At 32.8% G+C, this 12,560-nt stretch overlaps 1 protein-coding gene across 1 annotated transcript; it reads left to right on the top strand.

The window, feature by feature from the left end:
- Positions 1-3,710: 3,710 nt before the first annotated feature.
- Positions 3,711-5,268, top strand: LOC127855569 (uncharacterized). The gene is made up of 2 exons (XM_052391299.1): positions 3,711-4,324; positions 4,751-5,268. Exons 1-2 carry the CDS (start codon positions 3,742-3,744, stop codon positions 5,218-5,220), a joined length of 1,053 nt encoding a protein of 350 aa, XP_052247259.1. The 5' UTR covers positions 3,711-3,741; the 3' UTR covers positions 5,221-5,268.
- Positions 5,269-12,560: the final 7,292 nt, after the last annotated feature.

Genomic DNA, 12,560 nt, shown 5'->3' on the forward strand with positions numbered 1-12,560 from the left:
GTCATGATATATTGTTTGTTCATGATACTAACCTGTCGTAGAAGCATACAGCTAATGTATTTATTAACTGATTTACTTTGTAATAATCATGTCAAAAAATAAAAACAAAATTGTTCTTTTTAGCTCTTTTGTTTCGATTGCTTCAACTTCAAAGTAATGTATAAAACTAAAGCATGTGTATGATTCGAATACTCGATCAGTTTTGAAATCTTGAAGTTAAACATGCATACGTAATACATCATGAAATACCGTTTCCTTCATAACCGTATAGTTGGATCATTTCTCATTAAAACACTGATGGTGCTATAATCCTCATAGTCAGAAATGATTGAACCATGTTTTGCAAACGCAGGAGTTAACATAGAATTTCGTATTTATCCACATTTTTATAGTACTTAAGCATAACAGCATTGTTATAAGTTATGAAAGCTACTCACATCCGTTAATAGGATTGTGTAGAAATATCCATTCACACATTACGTCCATTAACGAACGGTTTTCTGAAAACGTTTAATCAAAGCATATGTGAAACAAAGTACTTGCCGTTCAAACGTATGTTATTGCCGTTCAAATGGGGTCTGAAATGTTAAAACTATACTTAATTATTTGCGTGACGTTTAATAAATTTGAACGATCACATTTAATGATTCTCATAACCGAACTTGTCTCTATTACACAACACTATCGTATACGGATTGCAAAAAGTAACTCTAAGCTAACGTATTTGTTCACTCATAACCTATTGCTCGAACAACACACGCTTATTTTTGTACATAAATCTAAATTTAACGCCCTACTGATTCGATCTTTAAACAAATTTTAAGCATAAATACTATTATGTCTTTTTCGTCGAGCCAAATAATGTTCATAATATAAAATTTTGAACCCTTTTTGTTCGTAGCATCTAGTGTTCTTTTTTTATTACAAATACATTATTAATTAACTACTAAGTATTCATGCTTTAACTAAAATTGCAAGACTGCTGATTGAACTTGAGGTGAATCATAGTCGTTTGATTTATTGTGCGAATCAAATATGTATTAAGTTAGCTGTCCTTTCGTATAACCATATTTGCAATGTATTCCGAAAATGTATAGGGCGTCGTCGTGAGACTCTCAATCAAAGTAAATGTAAATCTACCACACTACTGTGCTTATAAGTTTAGATCGTGATGATTCCTCAAGACTTATTGATAGGGAGATGCCATAAGCATCGTTACCACCTAATGTAGAGTCATAATTGCTGACATCTCACTATATTCGAACATTCTTTTAAAGACAAATGATTTGAATAAAATTAATGACATATGCCAATTATGTTTCTTATTAAAACAACACACGTATATTAATATTTAAATGTAGAAAAATCCAATTATACGCAGTAAACAGCGAGCACCGAAATAAAAAGCTAAATTTATTTATGTATAAGGTCCTCTGCGATTTGTTTTGCAAAATGAACATCGCATTTTGTGCAGCATTATTTACAGATAAATACAAATATACAATTAATTCATTAATTGTTATTTCGCATTCGTTTGTATAGGAGTGACCTGAAAGATGTAGAGGAGACCCTGTAGGGTATAACCGCGAAATATTTCCTCGGTGAAAAAAGAAAATAATATTGTAAAGGGTCTATGCAATTTATATAGACTTTAATTGTCCAATTATTGCGAAATGACACGAAAAAATTGTGCATTATCTTTAATGCTACATGCACTCAATCGCACTCCTGAAGAATCAGTTATTCTTTTAATCAATTTCTTTTTGCTCATTTTTTTATCAACAGATTTCGCAAACATTTCGAATATTAAAAAATAAATTGTTAATGTTTCACAAAATGTTAATTTTAATTTATCCACTCTTGATCAAAGACAATACACGGTATTAAATAAAAAAGAGTCATGACTGATACTGTTTAAGAGCATTAACTTCAAGTGGTAATCATTAAAAGGTAATTACAATTCAACATATGCTACATAAAATAGCGAGTTCAAACGTAAGCATTGTCTTTAAAAAACGTTATAATACAAAGTATATTTAACTTTAAATAAAAAAATAAATATCAAATACTCAAGTTAATATTAAAAACAGAAACATGAAACACTGAGTTTTTTTTGTTTTATTTCACAATTGATATTGATCGACAATTAACGGAAATGTCATAATATTAATTGCTTAATCTTAACGAAGTTTTTTCCTTGACTTTCAATTGTACAAAATGTATCGAACCATATATATACTTGCATAACTGACCTAGATTATGTAAGATAAAATGAAGAATGCCTTTAAAATAAGTTTGAGTAGTATAATAAACATTGTAATGCAATAAAACAAAATATATGTGTAAATGTACACCAACATGCATTGCTTGTGCACACATGTTTGCATTTCCCTCTTTAAGAATAGATGTGTCCATGAAAAAAAATGTGATTTATGTACATAGCAATATTTTTATCGTTTACGCTAGTATTAGGCGACTCTACTGAAAGAACTAATATTATTACTATTTTAGTATATTTGTTATTTTCAAATTTCATTCAAAATAAACACTAATACACATGTTGCAATGTTGAAATATATGCTGTTTAATGTAATATTTAAAAATACATTGTTATATTAAACTATAATTATTATTAGCTTAATATCATATCTCTTGATCTACACCTGAAGTTTGAATGGTTAATGTCTTGACCGTATGTGATGTTCAGGAGATGTGGTCAAGATTGATTCAGATACTAAACCTTACATTATATATCTGTTGAGCCGTAAACTTGAACTCCGAAATATTGGCTGTTTTAACACGGGTCATGTGTTGTTGCGAGATGAAAGCAAAAATGATAATTTAATAACCATCTGTGAGTCGTTATATTGCTTCAGCATCAAGAAAGGAACACAGACACAGAGAAGTTGGTCGTTGCATATGTACATAAGCATGCGCCAACGTTTGATAAGGATAAATGTGTGTTCTTAATGAAATAGCTAGTTCGTTCATTTGGCGAAAAGGAAATTCTCTGCATATACTCATTTAGAAGGATTCGTCTCCTCAGTTTTCGTGTATGTTGTTTTAATTGCTTGTAAAACGCCCATTTGTATTTGTGCATAATTTTTGGATGGTATTATGTTTATGTGAAAATGGTTTCCTACATTTTAATTCTTAAAACTTTATTTGATTGCAAATGTATCTTTTCCGCTTCAACATGCATTAAAAGATCATGAATACAAAAAAATATATTTTATCTACTAAATTCAAAACTGCACATGTAAAATCGAACATTTACTGCCTATAATATCCTTGATATGCATAACCTGTTAACCAATTAAATGAGCCTTAGAGTCATTTAAACGTAACAGATAATTTTACTTTGAAGACGTTCTTAAACGTGACATTCTAAAAAGCGTTACCTTAAATAGACTCACTAGTGGAACATCCATATCAGTAAATTTATTATTAGCTCGCCTGACGATAAAGTGCGTGAAAAACAATATATGCACAGAATTCTGCCATCTCATTTGTTTCGTTATTTCCTGTCAAATTATCTAAAGAAGAGACAATAAATGATGCAATAAAGTGTGTTTTTTCTAAACCTTTAAGTTAATGCTTACTAACTGGCATATTCCGTACGAAGACGAAGTAGTTCTTCGTCAAATACACGATTTTGCAGGTGAGCGATGTGTGGAATTGCTGCATACCGTTGTCCATTTATAGACGTCTAGATTGCAAGATCCATTACCATTACGCCGAATGTTGAAGAGAACACTAACAATGATTTCATTATTGGTTCCATTTCTGATGAGTACCTTGTTTTTAAATAAGGTTCTCTCTGTTGAGTTTAAAATGAAAGAAAACAATTTAAGCTCTAAGCTGTTGACAGAGATGCAGGGGCGTTTAGATGAATACGATGCCGTTGTTAAAGAGCTACGTCTGGCACTGCAACACCAAGAGTCAAAATTCAACACAATGATTAATGTCATGAACGAGATGCAACACATTCAAACACAAAAAGATGAAACAATAAGTAAAATACAGCTGGACTTGGACGATATGCGGAGTGAAAACAAGCAGTTAACAAACTCTTATTCCATCTGTGAGCAGCAAATTCAATCGATGATGATTGCATTTAATAAGTTGGAGAAGACAAATACAAACGAGGAGCATGTGACGAGTACTATCAATACAAAAGAAAACGAAAAAAACAAAAAGGAAGAAGCAGATGGTTTTGCCGGTTTGAATACCAGTGTTTCAATGTCTCTGCCTGAAGCTAGTGGGACAATTGCATTGAGCTCCACTGAATACCAAAGGATTGAAATAGGACTAAAACGCGCAGGTTGGTCGCGTTTTATTGACCATTTAATTGTTATAAGAATACTTAAATATTCGAATGTAACACTTATAATACAATACTACTACTTATATTACTACTACGACCGTAAACGTGCTGTAGAATATGCAATAAACTTGAAAAACTACAATACCAGTTTTGATATATTTTATGTATGTTTAAGACTAAAATATGTGAACATAAATAATAACGTGTACATAAAAAGTCAGGCTTAGTTGCTCTGGCATTGGAAAAACAATCAAGGTTCAAATCCATGACCTTAAGTTTACGAGCCCTAAATTGATCCTCTGCTCACTTAGATTATGTGGTAATGGAACAGTGGTTACAGGTTGAGGACCAGGTAAAAGTTCACGTAAAATCAAAGTTTAGCTTTCATTACATAATTTTGTTTAACATTTCCTGTCTTTTTAGGAAAGGAATCCGTCAAACGAACAGTTCTTGGACGCCATTCCGGGACAGATCTAGTGGCTTTCTTTGTAACACTGAACCAAACAGCTGATCATCTTGGCGTGCGCCAGAACGTGTTGTTTGACAACATGGTTACAAATGTCGGCAATGGCTATAACCAACATCTTGGGGGCTTTTCTGCCCCTGTTTCTGGAATGTACGTGCTGATGTCTACATTGATGTCAATGTATGGTCACAATGACCATTTTCGGTTGGTTCGCAACGGTAATACCGTCTGCAATATGTACGTTGGTGGAACCGGTAGTGGAAATCACGAGTCCAGTGGTGGCAGCTATATCTTGCATCTTAACAAGGGAGACGTTGTCGCGATACAGAATATGGATTCCGGGGAGATCCTTTTTGGATTTCATTACTCGTACTTCTCCGGGTTTCTTTTGAAGGCCATGGAAGAGGATCCTCCGATTGTTGGATGAATCAAAGCTCAACATTTGTATATGATAATAATAAAGTAATGAAAAGTATATAGTTGCAGTTTACAGCAAATAATTCCATGTGAACTGACCGTAGCCAATATTCAAACATTTGTCCCCATGAAATTTAAGTTTTGATAGCTTCCTCTCCAAAACAATACGTTTCAGATATGTCCAAATAGTTGTTCTGTTCTGGAATCTTAAAGTTAAAGGACAGGTCAAGTTAGAAAAACGCACAAAAACAACGACATGCATTCCTAACGTAATTTCCAATTATAAGACATATACAAAGTAAGTTTAGACAATTGAAGAAACAATTATGCAACCCGTGTAATTTAATGAAGATATTGAAAGCAGGATTTGCCTATTAATTGGTCCAAAAAACAATGAAAACGTTATTCATTTATATCAAAACACAATTTGCCGGCATCGCATGACTTTCCGAGTTCATCTAATCACATGTATTATTTGAGTTTAGGTCGTGACTGTTCCTCACGACTTAGAGATATGGAAATTCATTGGACAGTGTAAAAATTGTAAGTTCATATTTGCAACATAGTGCCATGGTAATTGTGAGCATGCATTCATACACTGAGGTCGTTAAAATAAATGATGTATACGTATTAGTCTACAGAAATCACTTCAATATACTCATTTATCAAGTGATAGAAGTTCTTCGTTTTCCCTTAATATGTTAAAGATTTTAGTTGCATTCAGTATGATTTTTAATTAACGCCACATAAAATGGCGCATGACATTTATTATTAAGGCAACGATTTTTATCCTCTGAAGACCAGGGCTAATAATAGAATTTCCTAATCCAATTAAAAGTTTATTTTATTTAATACATCCAATCAGTATTCAACTAATAGTTGACAGGTGGCGTCTTGCATTTACCTCATTTGATGGTATCTTCTGGAAGCCTGTTGGTAACATTTTGCCTTCAAAACGCTCCGGATATCCAGATAACGACGCCCACAAGATTCTAAGTGAACTCATCATGCACGCAACGGGCTGGCTCAATTCCTGGGTTGTTAAGCTGCACTTTATTTGAAACTTATGATGCCATACCTTGGAACATCACGGACATATTTTTTACGATTACTAGTTTTTGATATTAAACTTTTCAAATCGCCATTGTTCTAAGGACCGATTTGCGTAAGAGTGAAAAATGCTTTTCACCACTTTTCTTTACACATTTAAGACGTAATCATCGCCCCTAAAATTTGTCAATGGACCTCAGATAAGTATAATTTTGGTGTACGTTTCATTAATATATGCTCGTAAGTTCCCGATGTACTATGATGAGTTATTAGCAAAAGTAGATTAAGTTTATGTACCGCAATAGCATAAAAAGCATTTTTCAATAAAAAAAAACGTTTTCTCTTATGGGTAATTGTCGTCTTTAAATGCGAAAACTGTCTTGGCGTTCAACATCTCATTTATTATACAAGTTGCAAATGCACTTAAGTACCCATACTGTATTTAAATAGCACTTTTCTTTATACTTTGTATTAAGGAGTCGGTGATATATGTTCATGCTACAATAATACACTGAGCTGATTCGATGTTGGTTTGAAATCGGATTTTATAGGTCAATAACATATTCCTTCTATTTCATAATGTCAGTGCCTTTAGATTATTATGTCGGTTATTTTATTTGCACTGAATACAATATCCAGCGGCTTGGTTTCATATCCATGATGTCTACGTACGTTGTTGATACTAAATAACAATGTCGAAGTACATTTTATATGATTATGACACATGTAGGCTTTATATTATTTGATATGCCTTTGGACCACCAAGCATTGTAAATTAGTCAGCAATTCACATTTAAGTGTATTACTAAGTATTTAAGTATTCTCGTTTTGAATGTCTGCTTCTATGATCTTTGAAACAGCGAATGTTAACATGATTGACTCCACTTATTAAAATGTATTATACAGCCAACAGGCTGTCTGTGTTTTATTGAATACCATTCTTTATTGAGCTATTCGACTTGGACTTATAGTCCAATCGCAAAATGCGCAGTTTGTACCAGTGCTTATTTGCCAAATGATGCCGACAAAAATAGCCTCTAAAACATGTTACGGACTAGCACCCCCATCATCCGCAAACACAATGGGCTCAATCCCCTTAAGCCGGTCACACAAAGCAACAAATAATGACAATTTTGATCATAGATTTCCTGTTCAGGCATCCTCACTTGCAGGTCCAAGAATAACAGTAACATGGAACCCTAAATTTGCCCTCATGCAATTTAATGACAGCCAAATCAATGCGATGCCAGGCCTATCATTTCCAATACTCCACCACACAACACACCAATACCAGGATGACATTGTAAACGTTTTGATACAGTGTACATCACATGAACAGGTATCAAACTGAGCTTCAAGAAAAATGATTTCTTCCATTGAATTGAGTCCGTTTAGAAATTACGGCACCAACCATACGATCTATTCACAATTATGGTCACTTTTCACACTTCTTAATCACTAAGGTTATGCCTATTTCAATTTATCAACTTGAAAAATGTATTGCCGTTTGCAATTGTCAATGTTAAAACTAATTATAACTAGGTCTATTTCTAAACTATTAAAGAAAGGCACACAAAATGTTTTTCCAAATGATATTGTTTCATCCCTCATTCACGAGCTGTTATATAAGGCACGTCAAGTTTTCTGAATTTGTTCCATCGTTTTACTCCCACGTACTATCATTGCATAAAGTTCACAGATAACTGCTCAGTATTATTATATGTGATCAGTATTTATGATTTAATTTTGTTCCAACCGTCTTGGCCGTATGGTAATGATAGGGTCATCGTTACGTTTTTGTGCGCAAATCTCTTTTCACTCCATTCCGATATCGTTTTCATCCCATTGCAAATGTTCAAACACTCCGATAAAACTCTAGAAAAGTTTCGTTGTAATGTTCAGCACATAATATTCAGAGATACGGCCTTACTCAGGTAATTAAAGGATGTTGCCCTTTCTGGATAACTTAATCGCGTTTTAACAATCTTACTTTTGAGTACCATATTTAAACACTGTTTCATAATGATTTACTTAGACCTTAACAGGTTGACCTCTAAGTGCTCTCGAACACGGAGAACATGGAGACCAATGCCGTTTAACCAGTTCCCCAGATTGACGGTTAACGAAAATCTTCACCATGTAAGTCTCTCCAGCTTGCACATTATGTATGGCTATGATGTCTCCTTTATTAAAATACGGCACATAGCAACCATTGCTGGCATTGTATTTTTCTCTCCTGGTTTAACATTTTGTAAAGGGGATTCCCGTTGTTAAAAAGTTTAAAATATTCGTTGGGTCCTCGATATTGACACGAACAAGTATAACTGCTGATGGGTCCTCAACGTTTTCAAGTCATTTTGGAATACAAGAGTACAATTTGTATTGATGATGCTTTTTTCTAGAATATTATGCCGGTTAATTTTTAAAAATGCGATAATCTGTTGATACGTCCCTTTGATCTTAAATTGAGCGCCCTTTATTACGAGGGATAAGAGTTTACACATTCAAAAACGTGCATTGTATGACAGAGTAGTTGTATATAAAATGAATTGGTTTACACTTCTTATCAGCGAAAAACAACTTTTAGTTTTAGTTTAGAAATCAGCTCAACTTATCCAAAATTATGACTATGGAATCCGTTACAAATACACTTCTAGCTTTCAGCCATTATCCAAAATGTGTGTGTACATACGTTCTGTTTAGTTACATAAACATTTATGAGCATGATTTTAACTGATTCTTAAATGTCAATTAGTTTTTTTTTAATTTAAATGAGATATAAATAGCAAACAATACGTGATAACTGTACATCAGTTAAAAAGACATAGTTTAAACTAAAACAAATAAACGTACTTTTAATGTTTCAAAAACCGCCGTTACATGATTTAGCCAAATGTATTTGGTCTCAGTCATTATATTAAAGTTTCTGCATATTAGCAAGATTTTCTTAGATGACAATAATGTATCTGCCATATTGAGGTGTGTGACCTTGACCAACTATACTCTTGTTTTCCTTATCTAGCAAGTTATATATATATATAGTGACTCCAAAACGTACTGTCATGAAATTTAACTCACGAAATGCGTTCAACGTTAGTACGTCTTGTGTGTACTGTGTGCTACACTCATCACATTCCGAACAAAGTGTCGACATTTTAAAGCATGACCTGTTGTTGGAACTACGGAATCGTATGGACGCAAAGGATGCAGAAATTAATGAATTGCGTGCAAATCAAAGGCAACAGTATGAAACTATGAAGATGCTTATGTTTAAGATTAGTGCACAGGATGCAAGTATATACGATCTACAAAAGAAAGCAATCACACAAGAAAGTGTTATCAATCGGATAGAAGTTAATCAGAAAAGACAGGACACACTCTTCCACAAACTTAATCAGAAAGTTTCGAAATTACAGAAGTATGCTTTGAAATGTGGCAAAAAGATCCAGCTGTCACATGTGTCCGTTCAAAACTTACTACAAACGCAAAGTGATTCGAAGTAACAAACAATGAAAGACAAATGAATGTTGAGACAAAATCCTTGGTTAACTTCGTGCCGATACTTGTTAACAGATCTACACCATCGTTTAAAGAAACTCCAAACGACGAAACCGACCAAAAACAAAGAGGTTAATAATTTCTAAAATATCTTACGGATATCAACAATATCATGATAAAAATAACAATAAAAAAAATTAATAATAATAATAATATTATTATTATTATTATTATTTTTATTTTTATTTTTATTTTTATTATTATTATTATTATAATTATTATTATTATTAACGACAACATTATTGTTTGTATTATTTTCAGAATAATTTTTATTTATTATGCATTTCAGAACAAGATCTACACGCACAAGTTGTTGGAAAACGGCATGCTGGTACAGATTAAGTTGCTTTCTTTTCGACGTTGAGTAAACATGCTATGGATCTTGGCGTTGGTCAAAACCTGCTCTTTGATCACGCCATAACCAACATCGGCTCGGCGTATAATCCGCACTTGGGCGGTTTTATGGCTCCAGTTTCGGGTGTTTATGTGTTGATGTCAACACTCCTTACATATCTAGGGCACGACAAATATTTTAAACTGGTTCACCATGGGAATACGGTTTGCAATATGTATGCACATGTGGCAAGTGCAAATCTATACAATACCAGCTCTGGTTCCTTTGTTCTATATCTCAATAAAGGAGATGTCATTACCATTCAGAATGCTCAAGCTGGAGATGCTGTCCATGGCAGTGATTTCTCGTACTTCTCTGGCTTTCTTCTGAAAGAATTGGAGCAAGGCCCAAGCGTTGTTGGTTGATTGCACAGACAGTCAGTAAACATAGCACATAATCCTGCAGTGAAAGCCATTACTGATTTGTTATGTTGGTATAACCCTTACATGTTGTTCACTCTTTTAAATTTAAAATTCAACTTTATCATGCAAAAGTGCTGCGCATTTTGAAATAAAGTAATATTGTGTTGGGTCTGATTAAAATAAATATGTACAAGTTTATGTCACTAGTGTTTTCTATTTAGTGTATACTTTTTACTTGTTTGCATTTACATTCTTAACTGTACCTATGTGTATACAATATGCACATGTCATTTGATTTAACAAATATCAATATTGATTATACAAATTGTCCAATTTATCTGATGGAAAAAGTCATATGGGAAATTATTATAAATAAATCACATGCATGCAACACTTTTCAAACACGATTTATCACCTTAAATATTTTAAATACGTTTACTAGTAACCAAAATACATACTCGAATTAATTTTCGACAAAACAAAATGTCGCCTGTTCTGTTCTGAACGTCTCAGCTTATTAAGTTCATTTTGTTTCAGATTTAACTTGAAACTAAAAACAACCAAGCTTAAATATTATTAGAAAACGCAAACAATAAATTCTTTCTGTCAAGCCGAATACAGATAACGTACACACACTTTGAACTATCAACCATTAAGTTTCGTTGTTCTTTTATTAGAATAATTTTCACAATTCATCATCGATGAAATGAAATAAGATTTTCTCCATTTATTTCGCACGCTATGTTTCTCACTAGATTTGTGCCTTTTATGTTGAAAAGCATGACAAGGCATATAACTTAGTGAATCATCAAACAGCTAATAGCGGAGAGTCTTTGGATTAGAATGGACAAAACATGCTTTCTACTTTACATTGTTTTATAAACAACTACATCTATTGGTTTTTATGCAAACTGAAAAAAGAACGTTGCAAATATTAAGCCAATTCTTATCATTTATTTGTTATATCTATTAAGAAAATATCAAACGTATCACTAAATTCGCATTCAATGCCTAATTTAATAGACTATCTAGATGGCCAGAAAGGGAGCCAAAAATGAGAAGGCCGCAGAACCTTGCCGTTTCACTCCATTTCTTTCCCACGCTTTCGTTTAAATTTGAACGTATTTTCATCTTAACATGTTATTAATTAATAATCTTAAGCATAACATTGTCGAGCTTAATGTTGAGGGCCAAAACGAATGTTAAATATGGATTAACTTACCTGTGGAGATATGTGCCTCATATACATCCTCAAGTAATGAACATGTAGCTGCAATAGTGTGCAATACTGGTAAATGTTAACCTCTTTGGCAGTTGTACATCAATATTAAATATCTTATTGCTTACGCTAAAACTTTCATCAACACTGGTCGCCTCACAAAAATTATGCAGTCGTTTTCATTTTTCATATAACTTAATACTTAATGAAAATGTTTTGCATTAAATGTGAGAAAGATATCCATTTTTGTATGGCATGCAATATATACAATAATTCATTAATGTGTGCAGAACACGATCACCAGATTATTTTCGTAATACAAATGTAATTAACTATTGTCTTTGTTTTTTCAGTTTATTTTACATTTAGTTACTTAATAGCTTAGTGCTGAATGCATTAATTCAGTGTTCACAATGCTTTTTGATAACTACTTCCCGACCATTATTCAGAAAGCTTCCCTGTCAGCAATTTTTTAGTTGTTTCACGGTAAGACTGAATAGCGGAAATATAATGAAGAGAAAGTCTAACAAAGAAGCATAAATAGTAGTTGTTGCGTCAATATTTTATCAAAAGAAATAAGATAAACGAGTCAAACCAAGTTAGATAGCAAGTTAATTATCGCTTGGTTAGGAGGGGCAAAATGACTAGAGAGATAAGTACGTGTGGGCGAACCCGCAGATACTCATATATTTATATATATATATATATATATATATATATATATATATATATATATATATATATATATATATATATATATATAGGTC

The sequence above is a fragment of the Dreissena polymorpha genome, chromosome 13 (genome assembly GCF_020536995.1).
Source record: "Dreissena polymorpha isolate Duluth1 chromosome 13, UMN_Dpol_1.0, whole genome shotgun sequence".
NCBI classification, from domain to species: Eukaryota; Metazoa; Mollusca; class Bivalvia; order Myida; family Dreissenidae; genus Dreissena; species Dreissena polymorpha.